The following is a 22308-nucleotide window of genomic DNA, read 5'->3' on the forward strand; positions in this document are numbered from 1 at the left end:
CGTGTGCGTGACTTGGCGTTATCTCCATACACTTGCTGAAGCATTTGAAGTGCTTCTGCTGGACTTTTCCCCAACCGGACCAGAAATTTCAGGTTGATTCATTGCTCCATGTTCATGGTTAGTTCCTCAGTTCTCACAGCTGAACGACGTGCAAGGACAAAGGTGTAAAGAAAAGCATGTTAAAGAAAATCTAATGGTTGCAGAAAGCTGAGATTACAGTCATATACTACCAAGACATCATATTCCTTGATTACATAATACGCTTATCCCTATTTCGCCTATAGCCCACACAACAGACCCAGTCCCGTTACTTTTCAGACAAACCTCGTATGTTTTGTTGTTAGGCTAAACTTTTGAACAAGAATATGGCAACCACCCAATGGTTTATGCACATAGGATTAAAAGAACTAGGCTCCAGATGGATAGATAAAAAAGCAGCATGAGCTAGAAATCACCTGCAGCAGCTCTGAGGCCTTCTGCACGAGCAGCTCGGATGAGGTGGCGGCATCCCCAGCGTCCACGTCCAGCACGGTGGACATCCTCCGGAGGAAGTCGTACATTGCCTTCCGGGCAGCCTCTTTCATCTCCTCCTCCGAGTTCCTCTCCAGCTCCAGAACCCTGGAAGATAACGCACATGCTATTTTTAGCCAACATCAAGTGCTATTACTAAAGCTATAGAAAATTCATCCACATGCAGGTGGATTTTTTGTTTAATTGATGTGGTTATTTTTACCTTGCATTTCTGCCACTTTTTGCTAATTGTGAAGATGAGGAAGAGTGACGACATGATGAAACTAATTAATGGACACTAACATGGTGCGAAATCCTGGGGGGATGGGGGATTCCCCCAACAATCTTGGCCTCAAAAATCCCCTCCACCAAAACTTTGCAGGGGGAGAGTTTTGTTACAACAAACAGAAAAGATAAACAATTACTTTTAATTTCAAATATACTATACTAAGAATAATATCGAATACATACACAAATTTTTGTAGTTGTGAGTGTTCAATGCTTTTTCTCTCTCAAGAGATCATTAACAAATCTACATCAATACGCACAATAAAAGTAAAACAAGAATGCAAAACAATAATTACTATTTAATCTAATTGATTTTTATTAACAAAGCAAAAACTAAATAAAATCTTGCACATAATAAAACATTCAACTATTTCATAATTTATTAATATCTTTAACCAGTTACTAAAGGACGTACTTTGCTACTTTATAATATCTGATATATTTAAAAGTAACAATTCTTTTTTTGGGTAATTAATAATAATAATGTATTTTTAATTTAGTAATTTATTTTTACTTTTAATAACATTATAAATAAATATAATCTAGAATTTATATGTATGTTTGTGGGGAGGGGGTTTGTAGATTAAGAAATTTGTCTCCCCACCAGTCTTAATGATTTTGCACCCTGGACACTCTCATAGAATGCCCATGGACAGGCTGGGATTTAGACCCAGGACCCATCGCGTTATAGTGTTCTGTGCTAACTGCTCTGACACAGAGGTCAACAACTCAGTGGCAGCTGGTACGTCTGAATTAGGTAAAGGGTACGTCTGAATTAGGTAAGTAGTTACACTACTTATTAGATAATGGATTTTCTAATAAGTATGTGTAACCAGGGTGGATAAAAATTATGATTTTTATTTTTAAAAAATCATTTCTGGTGCTCTTTTAATTTAAATTATTTCTAAAAAAAGCACGCTTAAAATTGCTTGTATTTTTTTGGCACTTTGCAAATAGATATGTCATTATTGTAGAAAGGCTTTCTCTGGTAAATGATCCTGCAAATTAAACAGTTAGATTAAAGATAATAATATATATATATATGTAAATATACATTTTTCTGTTCCTGATACTGTATACATGAACCTACTATGGAAATATTTGTCGAGTGTGTATAATAATTTCACTAACTTCTCTTCCAGTGAAAAAACATTCTCTACAGCACATACTATTTTTTAGTCTTTGTAGCTGAATTTTAGCGATTTCTTAAATGACAGCTTCCATTTTTATTTACAGCTTAATGATAATGCCACTATTTTCAATTTAACATGATTAGTATTTTGTATATTATTCCATACATATATTTTGCTATTTTTTCACATATTGAATTTTATATCATTATAAATTTAAGTGTGTTTACGGTTTACATGTTACATTTCCATTCGTAAGAGTTCCAGCCCATCAGTACATATACTTTGTTTTCTTTCTTAGAGCCTAATAAACACAACTCAATGATTATGAGATTAGTGTATGAGTCCGGACTACCCAACCAATAACCCTTTCCCCTCTTCCCCGAAACCACCCACCCTATGCAGTAAACACTGGTGAAAGTACCTTACATTTGTCTCCTATCTTCTAACTTTCTCTGGCAACATTGTACCAACCCTTCAGTTAGTATTCTGTGCTCCTATACTTCGTGAATCTGTGCACCTCTTTGTTCTCAGATGACAATGTGACCTAGGTCACAAAATATCAACATATTTCTTTTCCTGTGGGAAGGGTTTACTGTCTCCTTCATCACTTGTAATTAAATATACGTTTAGTTATTTTCACCAAAATATGGACTTAAAATTGTAAAAATTTACCTTGTTAATAATACAAGACACTACACGAGCTACATAAAATACAGTATGCCTACAGTGTTATTAAATGGAAAGTAACACAAAATGTGTTTTCGTTTTCTGTTTCCAAAACAATGAATAACAAAATTTGGTTGTAAGTGTTCGAAAGTGTTCCTTCTGTTGTCTTTTTAGATAGGTTTATATTAACTAAAACTGTGTTCAATATCGCAAGTAGTAATGTGAGTGTATCTCAAGAAATCTTTCGGTCATACGGAGACATGTAGTTATTGTGCAAATATGGTGCACGTTGAGAAATGTTCTGAAATATGGAAATAATATGGAAAAATAACTAATATATGTAAAATGTGAGCCAAAACCTAATATATGTAAAAATATATAAAATAAAAACTGAATTTTTCGAGTCTACATGCCATGATGCGCAAAGATAATACAAAATACAAGGTGGCGCAAAAGTCATCACCTAATTTTCTTAGCCTATAGCTTGTGTTTTAAATTAAACAAAGTAGGTTTTTTTGTGTTAAACTTTTATTGATACTTGTAAGTTTAATGTCCTCAATTTTTAAAGATAACATCCAATAAATGACCACCATTCGAATTTATGCAAATTTGCACCTTTTTTATTGCATTTTCCATGGTGTTGGAAATCTGCGGAGAAATGTTTTCAATTTCATGCTGAATATTGTCCTTTAGTTGCTGTAACGTCTCTGGCTTATTCACATAAACCAATGACTTCAAATATCCCCAAAGGAAGCAAGACATCGAATGGTTTGCGGTGTACGTGCTGGACGATTGGGAAAATGTTGTCTAAATTCTCGTTGTGTCAAGATTACAGATAGATTATTTCTTAAAAATATTGTCATGATTTTTCCACGTTCTTGTGGGGTAAAGTTATTCATTTTCGCACACAATAAATTTCGTGAGTATCTTCTATTTAACTAACAAAACACTACTGATATAAACAACAAGATGTCAAAATAAAGGTCAGTTCAAATAGGATGACTCTTGCGCCACCTTTTATAACTGATTTCAGCTCCATACTTAAATATGTATTTACATATAAATCCTTTCCCTAATTATAAGTATTTTTGAATAGGGAGTTACTTTCCAGCCACGCAAAATGGCCATATGTGCATATGCACCCAAACATAAAATCAATCAAAGAACTGCATGTTTCAAGGCTCTTACCGAATCCTCTTCTCCCTTTCCTTGATGGAGTCCTCTTGGAATTTGTTCTCCCTCTGCAGCGTCTGCATCGCCATTTCTGTCCTTCCCTGGGACATTGCCAGCATTCGCTCCTTCTCCTCTAGGTCCTACAAGGAACAACGAATCAACAGCTATTATCATGGTCACAGAGTCGGGAGCAACATAACACAAGTTAACGCATTACCAAAATTATGAGTAATTGTAACGGTACTTGGTTACTTATGTTAACCTTCATAAATTCAGAAATGAGGGATTTATTTGCCAGGACAAAGCATGCATTGCTGGGTTGTTTTAAACTTGTGGCTATAAAGTTTCCAAGTAACCACAACCGCTGGGCCAACTGCAGTTTTTATGTGGGAAAGGTTTGGTTTACATTGGTTGGTAAATTCAAGATGGTATTATGTTGGCCCAACGGTTCTTGCCGACGCTTCCCTAACCATGGAAAAGTGAGTCAAAATCAGTTTTAAAAACTACTTTCTTTCTGTTAAGACAACTTTCAAGAGTATGCTGTAAATGCTAGTGTGTAAAATAAATGACAAGTAACAGTGTTTTCTTTCGAATATTTCAGTCACAGCCATGGGCGTCCGGAAGGGAAAATGAAAGTCAACCAAAAGATATGTATTTCACACATATAATTTCTTTTTAGCCACAATAATATGTGTTAATTATTGCATGAACACCATACATTCAAATTTAAGCAATGTTTTTTAGGGAACAACACTATTTTTGGGGAAAATTTGCCTTCGTTTGCCCCCCCCCCCCTGGAAACAAATACCTTCCTTGCCCCTCCCTGGAAAAAATCCTGTGGACGTCCATGGTCACAGCACATACTGCAAATATAATATTTTGTTAATGAAAGTAGAAGCTATTTTTAACTTGTAGTCACTCAGTCCTTTGTCAGCCCCCTTGGATGAAAGATATTTCTGTGATGGAAATTGCTTATCGTTTGTCTATTTAGATGCAGCAGAACATGAACATTTTTACCGGTATTCTTGTGAAAGTGGTTCAAGATCCATGCATGTAAAATAAACAATGTTTTGTGCTGAAATATAATATTTCTTTCATGAAAGATGGAAAACTAAGTAAATTGTAGAAAGTGTTTTGTACTACAACTTGAAGGTAACTTGAAAACAATGATACCATATGAATGAGAAAGTGCTTTGTATTTTTTTTATTTTACACAAATAATTTGCACTAGAGGTTTGGCCTCAGAATAAATTATATATATCAGAGCAAAAACCTTTCTCTACATAAGATTCCTCCAGTACATTGGCCCAACGTAAAAAGACACACATGTTGGCCCAACGTAAAAACCACATGTTAGGCCAACGTTGGAACCATAGCCAAAATTACCATTGCCCAACGGTATATTCTTACGTTTGGCAAACCATTTTCAAAACGTTGGTCCAATGTGGTTACTTGGGTTGCACTGGGAAATGTGGACTGTAGAGAACAGATGTGATACTTGTGTAATAAACAGTTAAAATGTTGTTACAGTAACAGTAAAGGTAATGAGTTACTTTTGCAAGCAAAGTAAGTGTAATGTGTTACATTTTTGAGTAAGTTAACCAACTTTGCATGGTCAACACGTTACATACATAAGTAGATGTACGTAGATAGATACAGTATATATCATCTTTATTTAGCAGTCGTTTTTTGGCCTCTACTGTCGGATTAAAAGTTATGGATATTCGAGATTGGACTCTAATTAAAAATTAACCAGGCGACCTACATAAAGAGGAGTTACATAAAAATTTAGCTTATTCAATTTTGTGATCACAGATCTGTCATAGGTTCGATTCCCACAACTGGCAAAATAAATTTCACCTGAAGACAAGAGAAGAGATGCTGTCTCGAAACATAGTGTTAGAATAAGTATAGATAAGAGAACTAAACAATGGATATGTCCAATTAACATTGCATGTTATTGAAAGAGATGCACATCTTGGCAAATTATTATAAGTGATTTCATTCCTGAAAATTGACATTTATATTAACGTAATCTGTTTCTAACATAACAAGAATGCTAAAAGTATGAGAAAAAGTCCTAACCCCAGCAGGGACATAACCTATAACCTTTCAAGTCTTATACAAATCACTCAGATATTTTGTCACAGTTGAATGTGCTAATTCTTATCATCCCTTAAGGCAAAGTTCAGATTTAAAAATTATTTCTCTAATAGTTTCTTTCATACTGGAAATATACATGTCATTTGCATAGTTTTGAACCTGAACCTAATGATATAGGTTTTATTCAAAGCTTTGAGTTCAAACCCATGAGGTTTTCTTATTAAGACATTTAACTAAACCAGATAGACCCCAACTCCGCAAGACAGTGAACCATTTCCCAAATTTGAAAATATGGATGTACCAAAAATATATTGAAAATCTTACTAATTTCTTGGTGGCGAGGTGTATAGGGAAAACTTTAAGATGCAATGAAATTATTCTTTTTAATTCTTCTGCGACATAAGGCTCCTGAAATAACCACGTTCCATCAATACCAATACTAGACTAAATATAATAGTGTACTAATGAAAGACAGTGACTATAATTTGCAAAGCACGGACACAAAGGGAAAGATCGAATCTTTCTAATGTTCAGGTGTTTGCGAGGGGTAGTAGAAGGTCCTGCAACTAAACTGGCGGTTTTTAATTACAAATAAAAACAAAGCTCTTTCCTGCAACAAAGTCAATTTAATATACCTTGTACCGTAACAATCTATAAAATCATTGGAAATGTATAAGTACAAAGAACTCCAAATTCCAGACATTTAGCCATCGCTTTTCCCGCCAGGAAATATCTAGAAATATCTGAGGAATGCCTTGTCAGACATTGCCGAGCTTCCTTGATCACCATCGTTGCAAACAGGTGTAAACGATAGCAATGAAGGAAGAGACTACAGAAAACTGATTCGGCATTGTCAGTAAATTCGATCGGAATAAATGTCTGGGAGGTCATTGGTCAGTCAGTTACGATGGAGAAACGGAGAAGTAGGATTCAAAGAAGAACGTGTTGAAGCGAGTCGCGAGTCATACTCTGTTGTATAGTCACGACCATAACCATTCTTTGCAGAACTTCAGCTACTATACAGAGACAGGTATACCTCTGTTGTGTTTTGCCATTCATATGTGTATTTAGTACCTTTCACACCTTACCATCAAGCTCACCATGAATAGCGAGTTGGTCCATCATCAAGGATGAATGACTGTCCCCATGGCAGAGTGGTTAGCACATCGCACTATGAGACTAGGGGTCCCAGGTTCGAAACCCAGTCTGGGTGTGGATGTTTGCGAGTGTCCATTCATCAATTTCATCATGTCATCACTCATCTCCATGTTCACAAATTAGCCAAAAGTGGCACAAAAAGCGAAGTAAACTAAAGCAAATAATAATAAAAAAAACCAAGGATGAATGATGAATGAGCTACACTAACCCAGTTCGATCCCACATACCGAAGGGTATGTTACGTGGTGGAGGTGCAGGGCATCACGTTGTGTATACTGATGTTCCGGTACTACATCTCAAAGCATTTTTGGGAAATAACATGAGAGGCAGTTTCTTGACAAGTACGGTCCATTTCTTAAATGACTCCTCAAAACAGAGACCCGAACTCGTTCGATTTTCTCGAAATTTCGAACTTTAGAATGTGCACCAAGTGTTCTATTCATTTCTGATGCCGTCTCCTTCAAGTTCCTTGCCCACAGTAAAATGGTATTCCATCTGGGAACATGCAGATTATGGTGAATGCCTTAACCTCGAGCAACTTCACTTGTTCAGTGGTGATTTAATAACAGTCATTCAGTTGCCGTGCCTCACAGATGTGCTATTCAAAAAATTAACTGTCCTTGTCAAGATATTGCATGAAGCTGATACTCATGTTAGTTTTCTAAAATGTTTTGAGATGTACAACATGTATTAAATTGACTTCCTCGCATGAAAGAGTTTTGTTTTTATTTGTAATTAAAACCCTTTAATATGTTCAGAGCGTAGTACTCACATGTATCCTCTTCTTGAGCGAGGCGATGATGGCGTTCTGCCTGGCCACCTGCTCCCTCAGCTGGTCGGTCTCCAACTGCATCTCCATCACCTTCTGGTCACGGCTGCGCAGGTGGGTCTGAGTCTCCTGCAGCTGAAGGCAAAGCACGCAAAAGCTTCAGTGAAAAGCACCAATGGTCAGGTGGAATTAATAACATTACCAATGGACTTAATGCTATACTTCATGCCAAATCTACTGGCGTCTGATTTTTGGAGCTATTTCTATCTGCCAATTGTCTACTAATAATATGTGAAGGAGTGGGTGGCAATTTCTCCTGAAACATGAACATTCTAGGAACAACAGAGGTGCGAAATCATTGGAGACTGGTGGGGGAAGGAATATCTTAATTTGCACATACAAACAGAAGAGACAGCTAGATTTATCACGTTAATAAATACAAGACAATCACAAAATATTTAAATATATACTAGTGTCCAAAATTAAAGCAACAAACAGAAATCCTTTCCTCGTGTGATTTTTTTTGTTGATAAATTTGCCAAGTTTAACCTGTTGCTATCGTGATTTTTAAGTTGATAAATCCTGGCAGGGGTGTCCACAGGGGGTTTTTATGGCGCAGGATGCGCCATCGAGATTTGGGGGGGGGGGGAATTTTTTCCTTAAAATAATATAAAATTCAACTTTTATATGTTTTTTCCAAAATATATGTAAAAATTTTACACCTTAAATGCACCATATCTAATCCATTAGATGAAGAAATGAAAATGTTTAGGGCATTATCGAAAGGGGGGGATATTGAACTCGTATATATTACGCCTTAATTAACACGTGGGTTCTGAGGGGGATTCTGAATTAAACCTTGGGGGGGGGGGGGGGAAGTATCCAACTCTATGTCTTAGATTATGACGAGTACTTTAGTTAGAGGGAGATTGAGCATTAAATTGAAGGGGGTATCCAACTCTTGTGTATTACTATTGTCGTAGACTGTTGCGGAAATTCTGGTGTGGAAACTGAGAATTAATTTTTTGGAGGAGGCAAATATCTACTCTTCAATATCAACAGTAAGTCTAACATTGGCATGGAAATTTTGGTGGTAGGATTGAGTATGAAATTTAAACGGGGAAATAGAAAGCTCTTGATAAAGTGTTAAATCTTAGATTGTGAAGGAATTTCTGTAGTGGAGAGAGAGTTCGAACATTACATTTTGGAGACTGTATTTAGCGATAAGGCATCCACACGTTTTCGACCCCGAATGTGCCAAAGGAAAAGCTGGAAAAGACTAATTATCTCGGGATCTTAAGAAAGTATTGACACCACATTAAATTTATATTCTTCAAAGCCTGCAAAGAAATGTATGTAAAATTTTCTTGCTCACTTCACTCGCAATAAATTGTTGCTACGATGTGTGTTTAGCACTTTAATGAGATGAATATGAAGTTTTTATACTAAAGCTGCATTACAAGACAAGCGATATTCTCGATTGATTGATTGATTTGCTTTTTTTAAGTCCACTTTATGCACTCGAAGGCTAATCGGGACTGAACCTACAGTTTCAATTGGGATCCACGCTATATTCTCGATTATGATGAACTATTTTAGGGGTGGTCTTGAGTGATGGCACCCCTGTTTAGAGAGGAGGGGCAGATCAATTACAATGTTCAGTAAAGCTAAGAAAAAGTTACTTTCGGTAGACACGCTGTCGTAATTAAATATTTTATGGGCATTACGATATGGTTTAAGGGAGGGAATGATATGATTTGGGGGAAACGCATGACATGATTTTGGGGGGCATGTGCCATTGGCCTTGGTGGGGATGGGCACCCCTGAATCCTGGCACATTAAGGTTAGTTTATTTTCTGTCTTAAACCAGTTGTCTATGACATCATAAATATTACTATCACCTGATCGTATTATGTGGTCAAGTGGACACAAGGGAATGAATTTTCGTTTGTTGCTTTAATTTTGGACATTAGTGTATATTTAATGAAAGGAATAATTCTTACTTTTATATATATCAGATATTTATAAGGTACAATAACATATAACCCTTGACTCAACAGCCCTTGAAGGGCCTTGGCCTATCTCCCGACTGCCAGTCACCCTCCCACAATCCTACCTAGAAGTGTGGAGATCTTCAACCAGTAATGGGGTGACGTGGGGTCAGCACGTCGAACCCGCAGCCCTTATAGGATATATCTGTGACTGGGTTACGCTACGTCGTAGCTCTTAAATTGCCTCACGATGGTGCGCTGCCACCGGGCCTATACACAGGCTGAAACCCCAGAGACTGAACCCAGGTGGACTCGAACCCATGTCGTCCCGCAATGAGGTAGGAAAAACTAATTTTGTTTCTATACCATCTGGTTAAAAATACCAATAAATTAAAAAATAGTTGAAATGATTTGATTTTATGAAGTTTTTCTTTAGTTATTGATTTCTATTAATATAAATCAATTATATTTCGTAGTTATGTTTGTCTTGAATATCTTGTTTTACTTTTATTGTGCTTAATGGTCTCTCAAAAGACAGGGGAAGAGATAAAGCATGCAACACACACTGACGCAAACTTTATCCTTCCTTCTTCGAAGAGTTTTTTGACATTTTCCTTCAGTTCAAAAAGCGCCTGGTATAATGGCTACAAATCTGCCGCATCTATTTTTTTTACGCTAGTTCACGACAGAACTGGTATGAATCAAATACTTAATAAGAAATTATATCAATTACATTTGAAACCACGATGACACCCCCCCCCCCCCAAAGCTCCAATATACATAAAATTATGACCATGACTGATTTGTTCTTTCATTCTCTTCCTAATAGTCTGAATTATTGAATCTGTTTCAGTAACTTCTACTACTTTACTGTACCCTCAGAGGCGTCTCCTGAACGCATTCGTCAATTGTGGGAAAAAGGACAGCTTGCTCTGCGACGACATTAGTGAGCATTTCTACATTCTAATTTCTTCATATAGGAGAAGTATTTATTTTACACGAGAGCGCTGAACAAACCTTATATTACATTTCTTGGATCTGAAGTGAAAGAAAGTAATAATTATTTTCCCACAATTGATGCATTCGTCACTTCAGTTCCAAGAAATGTAATATAAGGTTTGTTCAGCGCTCTCGTGTAAAATAAATACTTCTCCTATATGAAGAAATTAGAATGTAGAAATGCTCACTAATGTCGTCGCAGAGCAAGCTGTCCTTTTTCCCACAATTGACGCATGCGCAGCATGCGTTCAGGAGACGCCTCTGTGTACCCTACATACACAAACACATACTATATCCAGTGATGTGCCGTAGACTATAAGTTTACGTCTACATGCGTTGTCTACACGTAATCTACGCGTAGATTACATTGGGTTGTAGTTTACATAGACTACGTAGACAATCTAAAGTGCATTAAAATTAATTTTCAAGGGTTTCATGAAAGGAAAGTTACATTTTTAACTATATTGGTTCTTAACATACTGAAATTATCCTATTTACAACAAAATTTCTCTTCTCTTCTCTCATCAACTATGGAAGAAGATAAATAGTATGCAAAAAACAACAACAGATGGCAGTTCTGAGGCAAAAGTGGTGTTTTCCCCATAAAACACTAGAATATTTTCTATGTTAGGTTTTTTCCTTGGTGAGAAACTGTTCGAATTTGGAAGAAAGAGTATGAAAAGTTCTCCTCACACATCAGCAACTGATACGCAGTATCATTTTCTATTTATTCTACGTCGCCCTTTGCTAAGTTATCATCTTTCGCCATGTTGTTTACATAGATTACGTCATCTACGTGTATAAAATAGTCTACGTGTAGAATGTAGACTATCGTTGTTTACGCGTAGACGCACATCACTGACTATATCCAACTTACCTCCGAAAGGAGCTTGTCCCTCTTGTACTGCAGGGCAGCCAGCTCACTTCGTAGTGACGTCATGGCGTCGTGTGTCATGTCGCTCTCCATCTACAGAACACATAAATCCAATCAAAATCACATATTTATATGCGAGGGTCATTCAATAAATAAAACACTAAAGTTAACGATACATCAATCAGCCACGCAGAAAAGTCCAGGGCAAACAACCCGGTGTGAAAACTATCGTGATATAGCGGTCGGAAAGCCAACATCAGGTTGATATTTTCAGAATACCGCACAAGATAATGATTTAATAGGGTGTTGGGTTTTATTCTGTTAGATTATTGTCCTGCGCAGGCGTCACTCGATTGTATAGCAAACTTCTACCTTCAATCAATCTGTATTAGAAAATATATAACAATGGGAAGTTTACCTACTAGGTAAAACTTCTCTGAGAGCTCAAGCAGCGTTCTTGTACAGTCACGGACACTTCTGGGTTGTAACAACCCCATTGAAAGCTAATTGTACAGTTACAACCCAGAAGTGTCCGTGACTGTACATGTACTTTTCTTATCATCTCTCCCCCTCCTTACTGTCCTTTACGAGGGGCGTCCGTACGCGGCGCTGGCGGTCGGAGTGCGACGCGTGTATGCAAGCAGGAAGAGGTAATGCGTTTGTGTAATCTGGTGCAGTCGCAGCGCTGTGAAGGCAGTACTAGGAGAAAGATGGCACCTCTAATACAGTCCCCCGCCGACTGCGAGGTACGTGCCATGAGCAGACTTTTGCAGGCTCAAAAGCGGACGCCGGTAGAGATCCATTGGCAATTGTGTGAGGTGTACTGACCGGACGTCACGAGCGACAGTGTGGCCAGACAATGGTGCAGACAAATCACGAAATGCCGATCCAATGTGCACGACTCCTTATAGCTGAGCGCACGCGGGCACTTTTGCATCACTTCAAGTGGGAGATCTTTGACCATCCGCCGTACAGGCCCGACCATTGCGCCCAGGGACTATCATTTCTTCCTTCAGCGGTTCACGACAGGACAACGTTTTGGCACAGACGCTGAGGTACAGGCGGTTCCAGTCTTTAGTGCAGACACACTTGACACGGGCACAGACAATTTAGTGTCCGTCTACGACAAATGCTTGAACAAGGGTGGTGAATATGTCGAAAACTTGGTGACTAATGCAATAAATGTCAATTACTATTGATGTTCTTTTATTTTATGACTAATCGGAACTCACTTTGTAAATCTTCAACTGCCGTAGGACAAAGTGTTAATTTGGGGTGATAGCGTGGTCAAGAGGATACCATGGACGTCCACATGATTCTTTCCAGGAAGGGGCAATGAAGGTATTTTTTTCCAGGTAGGGCAAACAAGGCACATTCTCTCCAAAAGTCGTGTTGTTCCCTAAAAAAAAAAACATTACTTAAATTTGAATGTATGATGTTCATGCAATAATTAACACATATTATTGTGGCTAAAATGAAATTATATGTGTGAAATACATAATTTTTGGTTTTCCTTCATTTTCCAGGGGGGCAGCCCACCCCCCCTTTCGGACGCCCATGGAGGGTACACAAGGATTTTACTGGTCTCCACATGAAAGTGTTCGCCTCAGTTTTACTTCGAAGCTTGGCCTAACAACAGTTGAGTAAAAATAAACAAAAATATGTGCAAAATGGACTGGTTCAAAAGCAACTTGGTAGACTACACACTAAAACATTTCCTTACCAACCACAACCAAACATCGCTTGCAACACACACGATCGCTTATCTCCTCCTAGCGAAAGCAACATTGCACTGCACAAACAAGCAGCCTTTCTACGTTACAACCTGCACGTGAAACATCCAAACAGTACATTGCCCGTGACGTCAGACGGGAACAGCCAGCGACACCTAGCACGATGACCCACTTTGTGGACGTCGATAGCTTTTTTTCCCCTCGCTCTTTTCTGCGCGATGATAGACTTGGAAAGATTGCAACGAAAACATATCGATAATTTCTAATGAAAGGAAAAGAGGGGGAGAGGTACATATTGTGCACGGCAAAGCAAACATTCATTTTCTCAATCTGATCTTTATCGTCACTGGTGGAAATACCGGAAATACCTTCATTCTCATTGCAGATCAAGATTTCTGCCACTTTTCGCTAATCGTAACGATGAGAATGAATGCTGATACGATGAAATTGATGAAGGGACACTCACAAAGATCGTCTACGCTCAGGCCTGGATTCGAACACGGAACCCCTGACGTCGTAGAGGGTTTTGCCAACCAATAGCCCGCTACTATCCTCCCAGCCTGGGCTCTTCGCCGTCACAAATAAGATTTTCTGTGCTGGCTGAAACTCCACTCTTCTTCGGTAGAGGCGCTCGACCCCGACTCTCTTGTTAGTTGGCGCTGAACAGACTACTTGCCCGGATGTGATGGCTACCTGGCTGACTGCTTGACTGGTTTGGAGGAATAGGACATGTTCTAATTGCTACTTGCTTTCCTCGACTGGATTCTGTGGAACAACCAATCAGAGCAAAGTTTCGCCATGTGAAGATAATCTGCGAGTGTGCAAAGGAGCGTTTATGTCTGTGTTTTCCGAGTGTTACTCCAGTAATGTATAACGTATACAGCATGAAAGGCGCGTTGAGTTACACCATCTATGCTGAGTGCACGGTGTTTACATTTGAAACAACTAAAATATTCTTCCAGACGTGTACAGTAAACGTTGTAAAGCATGTATTTAAACAGCGCCATTGTTTTGTACCTAAAAACGTTTTATTCGAAACGTTATTCCTCTCGGTTGAATAGTTATCGGGTTTTAAAAATGTGAAGTGATGCATTGTTTACATCTCACGCGGCCGCCATTACAACTTCCCTCGTATGGGAACAAAAGTCTATCGACAAGTACGCTGATAAGTATCATGTGAGGCTAAAACTAGCAAATTGGTAGCCAGTCCAGCGCCAACTAGGGCATACCTACTGGAATTCCAGTTGTGTGATGCGGGCTTTACATACAATTCGCTCTAGCCATAGCGTCTCAGAAACGTGCTTTTATTTAGAACTGGGTCGAGGTGCTGAATCTTCTATTTAGATACAGTAGTTTAACTTCCAAAGTAGATCGACCACTTGGTCTCGGGTAGCGAAGTTAAGTATTTCAATTAAACTATGAATTAATCAATAACATAATCCACGTTAGTCCTTATCGGCCATAAGGGCTAAAAATAACCTACTTAAAACGGGGGATTTATTATTATTTTTTCTTAAATTAAACTTCCATAGCTTCTTTATGGCTGATAATGTTACGCGTGATAATGTAAAGAATTAATACAACATATACAGGGGGATGAACACTCAATTTAGGTGCCAAGAAGTCACGGTTATTTATTGGTTATTTATATAAACGTTAATGATGTTAGAATTATTTACTTGTCAAAGATACCTTTGCTTTGGTTGTAATAACCATGAAATTGAGAAGATACCTTTGCTTGTAATTTACAATTATTTGATATGGTCTAATGCTCTCACTACTAGCTACGTAGTTGTATGGCTCTCGGAAATTGGGGGCCCTGTTTAACTATCCACTGCGTGGTACGATGTTCGTATGTAATTTGATTCCTATATAGAGGCAATATATGTGGGGATGTCATAGTAGATACCAAATTCCAGCCTCGAAATGATCTAAGTTTTGGAATTATGGGTGTGAGGGAGTTTACGTTTTGGTCAGCACGTCGTCAACTTCAAATAGTCATTACTAGGCCTCGGAAGTTGAAGACCTATAAATTGTCAAAAAAAAGACCTATAAAAAGACCTAAAAATATCAAAAAAGGAGCCAAAAACTGAAAAAAGGACGTATAAATGTGATCCAAATTAATTAATAACTTCAGTTTTAATTACATATATAATGAATAAAAAAATAAATAATTCTGCTGGTATGGAACACACAGTGCGAAAAAAAATATGAATGAAATGCATCTTCTTTCAGTCCAAAAATGTTGTCTCGTTTCAGGGATGGTTCAAATACATTTATTTATTTTCATTTACTACAGAAAGGATGTTTAAGAGGTGATGAACTGATGATGATTCGAATTGAGAATGGGCAGTAAAAACGTAGTCGAAAGAAGGTGAAGTTGCAAAAAAAGCCGTTAAGACCTAAAAAAGGCAAAAAAGGACAAATAAAACCCACCTTTTCTGGCCTAGAATGACCCAAAATGAACATATATTATGTTGGGCCTCGTCTTCGGACACTAGGAAAAAAAAAGAGGATTTTTCCTCAACTTCCGAGACCTAGTCATAACTCAGTTACTATTGCGGTTAGAGATGATCTTCACAATACAACAAGCGCAAATACAAGTACTGTATGTGATATATAATTTTAAAGGTTGTTTCAAATGCTTTCCAACGAGCCACAAATCACATCTCGAACTGCAAAAATAAGTGGGTTATGAACATTTGTATATATGGAGTTATAACCCACTCCCATAATTCCAAAACATGCAGCATTTCGAAGCTGGAATTTGGTGTCTATATTGCACCCATTAGGGTGAACCTATGTACAGTCACGGACACTCCTGGGTTGTAATGATCCCATTCAAAGTAAATGAGGTTGTTACAACCCAGAAGTGTCCATGACTGTATGAATATTAGAAAGGGTCGGACTGGGAACTATGGCTGACATGGAATGGCCCCAAATGAAAAAAATATGGAAAGAACACTTCAAAGTGATTTCGAATAGGAACAGGAACGTCAGAGAAAATGAGAACGAGAGATAGTGCCGAAAGATGTGGCTGAAGTCACGTGACAGTGCCCAGCTGGTACGTTATCCCACAGGTAGCAGCAAGAATCGATTCGAGAAGGCCAGTGGCTTGGTACGTCCAGACACATGCCATGCCGAATTCCTTTCGGCCCTTAAAATGGCGTGTTCTGGCCTGAAGTTCAAGAGATGCCATATATTCTTGTAACACGGGAGGAAATCGTGCAGGTTGCAACACTGTCATCATTTTTTAAAGTTTGGTTTCAAGTCCACTTTAAGCACAGATAGGCTAATCGGGACTGGACCTACAGTTCAAACTGGGATCCTAACCAATGTACCTCCACCGGGTATCGAACCAGGGAACCCTGGATTACAAGAAGATGACGTCACCACTATGATATCAGGGAGGAATAACTGTAATCGTCCAAAGGAAAAAAGAATAAATTAAGTATCCTACCTCATACCTCCACGCGCTACGTCCCGGTGATGCGGGTAGTATATCGTCAGGATAGTCCCACATTTTTTTTAAAACGCGCAGGACTAAAATGCAGTCTGCATAAGACGCAAGAATTACACCAACAGGATTCCTTGATCGCTCTCAAATTGCGCTTCGCTGCACCAAGAATCAACTGACGTCATCAGAGCGTTGGTAACCCAGTTTCGCGTACCGCTGCTCAGAAGGTTCTAAAAATGAATCTCAGCTCAGGATTTCAGCTTCGTTTCCCGCTCGCACGCGATGACATGAATGCCAGGGTCACCATTTCCTTATGATAACGGGCTCTGCCTGATATATATGTCGGGAACTATCTTAGCTAGAGGTAAAGTTCCCCGTGCATATAGCACCGTGGCATGAAGGCACGTTTAGGGATTTTGGGGGTGATCCCCCCTTCCCTCAGGGTTGTCCCCAGGTAACCATTGATTGGCTGGGCGAGCCTCAGAGCTCCTATATGTGGAGACAAGGCCAGAAAAATTTCGCCCTTAAATCAGCCACCTCGAGAATCGAACTCGGGTCTCCCGTGTGACGCCTTACCCACTAGACCATCGCGGCCCCCCTTTAGTTACACTTGATTTGGTTTATTTCACTTCGCTTTTTTGTCACTTTTGACTAATCGCGAAGATGATTATGAATGGTGGATGATACGATGGAATTGATGGAAGGGACATTCTCAAAGAACAGCCATGCCCAGGCCGGGATTCGAACCCGGGACCCTTGTCGTCGAAGCGCGATTTGCTAACAACTCTGGCACGGAGGACGACTTTAGCTAGAGGCGTAAAGCTTGGAGGAAACCGGGGGAAAATACTAGCGATCTGAGCGACTTCCACACGGATCCTTTCAACTCGACCTGCATCGCTCAGGTTCCTGTGGACATGTTACGAAAAGCAATGTAGGATGTCAATCGACGATTGCAGATAAACCTATCTATCTCTTCAGCTGTATGTAATGGCACCCTCTGCACTATCATTCCCATGATTAAATCTCTTGCAAATATTTATTCTCTTCTCTATACCTCAGTTTCAAAATGTCCCGTCTTTTTGAGACACCCTATACTACATTACACAAACTACAATAAAAGCATCTGCTTAGCGCCTACTAATTTCTAGAGGCATGCATATCTCGTTTTTGACTGAAATACTAACATGCTCTAATGTTCATTTTTCATGTTTCTGAAAGATGCGAGGTGCATTTTCCTACCCTGTTTTGGTCACGAAATGATGCGAAATGAACTGCAAAATGCAAAATAGACATTTAGAGTTTATTTACCGAGACGACACTTTCTGAAGTTTGAATTATCCTGAGAGTTATTCAATTCACGGAAAATTAATTAATTCTGCTGGAAATATTTGAGCAAAATCAAATTTAGGATTGTATTCACAATTTTAAAACCAACATGTCATTTATATGTACCGCTTTTTCACCGTTATAACACCGACTTTTTATTTACCGCTTTTCAACCAGAGATTACTGTTTTTGTACCGAAATTTTGCTTTTTTTATTTACTAATAATAATGTGCCTCTATTAATTTCTACACTTCCTTGCCCTTTCCGCGCCTCAACCACCACGTGATAGAGGAATGTGACGTAGAGGAAATGACGTGCCTATCGATTCGGTGACTGATGTCTGGGGGGAGGGGGAGGCGTGCTCTTTCGAAAGTTTGTTGTTTGGTCAATAACAGCGCGAGAGATCGATTCTAGCACGCGACACTAGGGCATGCCGTTCCTCAACACACACATGAATTTGACAAAACGTAGGAGTACAGGATTTCTAAAAATATATAGCCCTTTCAGTCTACAAAATCTCTGTCATTTATTTATTTATTGAGCAAATTTCAGATACAGCACGTAGCCATTTTACACTGAAATCAGTAACAATGAAAAGAACAAAAATAAAAATAACAAAATAAGACAAAATATTACTCCCTCTGTTCCATAATTATAGTCCGGTATGCCAAGATGGTAGTACAGGAATGACAGACGAAGAGGCAGACGGAAAGAACAATTTGTACTGATCCTTGAGTAGTAAAGTTGTATGACTCATTCCCGTGTTTCATGTTCTTCTTCTGTATACACCAATGTCACAGTTTGAATATCAGACAATTATTATGACAGAACAAACAAAAATGTACCGGACAATAATTATGGGACAGAGGGAGTAATATAAATAAGTCAAGATAGCACAATTAAATATTATTTAGCAACATATGTTCTGATGGTTGACCAAAAGGCGTACTCTGTGGAAAATACATCAGCACTTGATGGGAGGTCGTTATATTGAGTGGGAAGTCTGTGGACGAGCGATCGTTTTTGAATTTCCAGTCTAGGCTTTTTTGTGTAAAAGAAATTTGTTTGCGTGTTGTGCGCATAGGCACTCAAAAGTGGAATTCCTGGAGGAGCGTGTTGCAACGGATTTTGCCATTGACAATTTTGTAAAGATACCTAAAATCATTCAGTAAGCGGCGCTGATAGAGAGTCTGTGAGTTTAGAAAGGACAGGAGATGTGGTGTTGGAAAGTTGCGTACTGAGAGAACCCTGTAACGAACTATAGCAATGAAAAAGTTAAGAACAGAATCGATTCTGGGGAGCTGAGTGCGACATGCCATGGACCAGACGGGAGAGCAGTATTCTATTATTGGGGATATGAGTGATTTGAAGTACAAGGTGAGGGCTGAGATGTCACTAATTTCGGTGAAACGATTTCGTTATTTTACGTAGCATTTCTACCTCTCAAGCTCAATCGCGACGACGAGGATGTCCTGAGGAAACAAGGTACACAGAAACAAAAACCCAAAATTCCTTGCGCAAGAAAAGTGCTTTATTTTAGCAGTCACACACGCGCACCAGCGACAAAAGAAAGCTTGTATTTCATGCTTTGACATAGTATCTATTTTCATTCCAAAAATTTTGGGGGGAGGTGTGGAGGTTGAGTATCAAACCAACGTTTCTCGACTCGCCCTATGCAGTCAGTATACTATTGCAGGTCTATATGCGATGCATTATTTAATAACAATTTTTAAATTTTAGATTATTTTCAGTCAACAGATTTTCAAGTTTCAGATTGAGAACATTTCAATGGGGGTTCAAACGTCTAACGCCCCTAAAACGTAAAGTGGTTACATCACCGTGATAAAGATAGAAGTTTTTTTGTTTTTTTTTTTTTTGTTTTTTTTAAATGCTACTTTTACATAATACCTCACTTCGTTGTATTTGGCTCTGGCTAGGGGACAGACAGATTAATTTACCAAATTGGTCACATTAGCTGCTTGCCTATTTTGACGGCCAGTAGTAAAGGTTTAAGTAATCCCCCTTGCCTTATGTTGTTGCTAGGTGTCTTGGGTTGATGTTTCCCGGAGAAAAGTAGTGTTCGAAAGATTTAAGTACAGAGCATTCCCTGACATTCGCTACGAGACTCGGAGGCAAGCGGTCCGGCATCAGTGCTTGTCTTTCCCGGTGAACGGGTCCGCGACAGTCGCTTATATTAGAATTAGAATTAGAATTAGAATTTCTTTATTCATGGGCGAAGTTCAGCCTGTGGCTGCTCTACCACTTAAAACCTTGTAAAAAAGTTTAGAGTAACAGGGTCAGTTCTGAATAAAAGTGGAAAAAAAAATGGGGAAATAAAGTATACAAAGACAATCCGCACACCATCCGTGAGTTAAAAGAGAGTATTGTACGAGAAATCGGGAGACTTACAGTAGACGAACTTGCACGTGTAAATGCCAATTTCCTTCGGAGATGCCAGGAATGTGTTGCAGCAGAGGGAAATCATTTTCAACACCTTCTGTAGTCAAGGTTAGTACACAATATGAAAACTGTAATTTTAATAGCCGACTCTAGCGACTGTCGCGGACCCGTTCACCGGGAAAGACAAGCGCTGATGCCGGCCGCTTGCCGCCGAGTCTTGTAGCGAATGTCAGGGAATGCTCTGTAGTAAATAGTCATTATTGTATTTTCTTTAATACATTTTAATGAAGACGTAGATTTTTCGACACAAGTCTAGCCAATATTTATCTCCTTTCATATTAACTGAATGTGAAAAAAAAATCAGATTATTGGGTACCCGACCGTAAGACGCTTTCGAAGATCAACAGTGCACGAACTCTTTTGGCTATCAACAATCTCTCGTCTAATATAAGTACGCTAGAAGACAGTGACATTTCCCAAACTACGAGTGAATTCTTTCACTTCACTTTCACAGAGAATTCTATACTCTTTTTATTTAAGAAACACTTCCTCGAAAGCTTTTCGTTTCTCTGTTTTTTTGCTGACAAGGAAGTGGACGTACGTTTAATGTAGTAGTTGAACGAGAAAACAGTGCTACAGTCACCGTATTATCGGACAGTCCTGTTAAAAAAAAATTTGTCACTAGACTAGTTCATCGCTCAGATACAACGAACTATAATATTAATGAATAATGAGTTTATTAACTCGTATGTATACTTTGTTGCATTGAGGAATATTGTGGGTGCAAATGTAGTAGCCGAGTTATCCAAACGTGCTATAGAAGCTAGGGATTTTTGCGTGGTGAAATGTGCCAATGCAGCACGTATAATCGCAAAATGATTTCTTTTTAAACAAACACGCAAAATCAGTTATGGAACTCTTCTATCCTAACATTATTGTGCTGTAAATCAACTTACTTGTGTGTTCAGATGATTTTCTGTTCCCTCTTCACACAAAATTTTATAAATTTCCCAGTCCTCGTTCGTATTCTCTCCTTCCTTTTCTTCCATGGTGCGATAACATTTTAGCCTGTCCTTCACAAAAGTCACAAGTTACATTTTCACACAGTAGCATGCATCAGCCCTCCATTTAACCACAACTGGTACTTGTCCGGTCTCGAAACAACATCATGACACAAATAAACTTATCACAATTATGAAATGCGTAATTACTGACAGTTGTAAGAATCAAAGCACTTCGAAACTATTCCTATTACGCAATATTAAGGAGACAAAACACTTCCGTTAGACTCCACAAACCCATCGTCTGCCGTTAATACGTTCGTGCTTTCCACGACCAACACTAATTTTCAAACTTCCACTCTGTGCGTGCATACGAAATGAGGTTTGCGTTAGTTGAATGTCCTGTCACAAGATGGCACCACGTAATATCGATTCCGGTCTTGCGCCGAGGTTCAAGTTACGATATGGACACGTGCGTGGTCGTTGTTTATTGAACAAGATAAAGTAAGAAAATAAATAAATAAAGGATGTCTCAGTGCAGTACAAATATTGTCTCATGTCCGACGGCACCAGTCTTGAAATTAGATCGGAAGAATGATGTTAGATCTCCTCACGCGACGTAATACATATTTGTCTAGCAAATATTTATTGAAAGGATAGTTATGGATTTTGAGAAAAGCTGACGGGAGCTATGGTCCACATGCTTATCCAGATTTTCCATGTGGAG

At 38.7% G+C, this 22308-nt stretch overlaps 1 protein-coding gene across 2 annotated transcripts in view; it reads right to left on the reverse strand.

The window, feature by feature from the left end:
• LOC146000216 (coiled-coil domain-containing protein 170-like) overlaps nt 1-21927 on the reverse strand; it is a 101903-nt gene extending 79976 nt beyond the window's left edge. The window contains exons 1-5 of one of the 2 annotated variants that reach the window (XM_083137613.1): nt 21537-21927; nt 11668-11757; nt 7804-7935; nt 3786-3910; nt 456-618 (exon numbers count right to left, since the gene is read on the reverse strand). In XM_083137613.1, coding sequence (XP_082993739.1) covers nt 456-618; nt 3786-3910; nt 7804-7935; nt 11668-11757; nt 21537-21629 — 603 coding nt within the window. In that variant the 5' untranslated portion in view covers nt 21630-21927. Of the gene's footprint in view, nt 1-455; nt 619-3785; nt 3911-7803; nt 7936-11667; nt 11758-13387; nt 13475-21536 lie in introns of those variants that run through there. The other variant, XM_083137614.1, reaches the window with a different exon arrangement.
• Between the last annotated feature and the right edge of the window lie 381 nt (nt 21928-22308).

Source organism: Lepisma saccharinum, chromosome 16 (assembly GCF_977018435.1).
Source record: "Lepisma saccharinum chromosome 16, izLepSacc3.1, whole genome shotgun sequence".
Lineage (NCBI taxonomy): Eukaryota > Metazoa > Arthropoda > Insecta > Zygentoma > Lepismatidae > Lepisma > Lepisma saccharinum.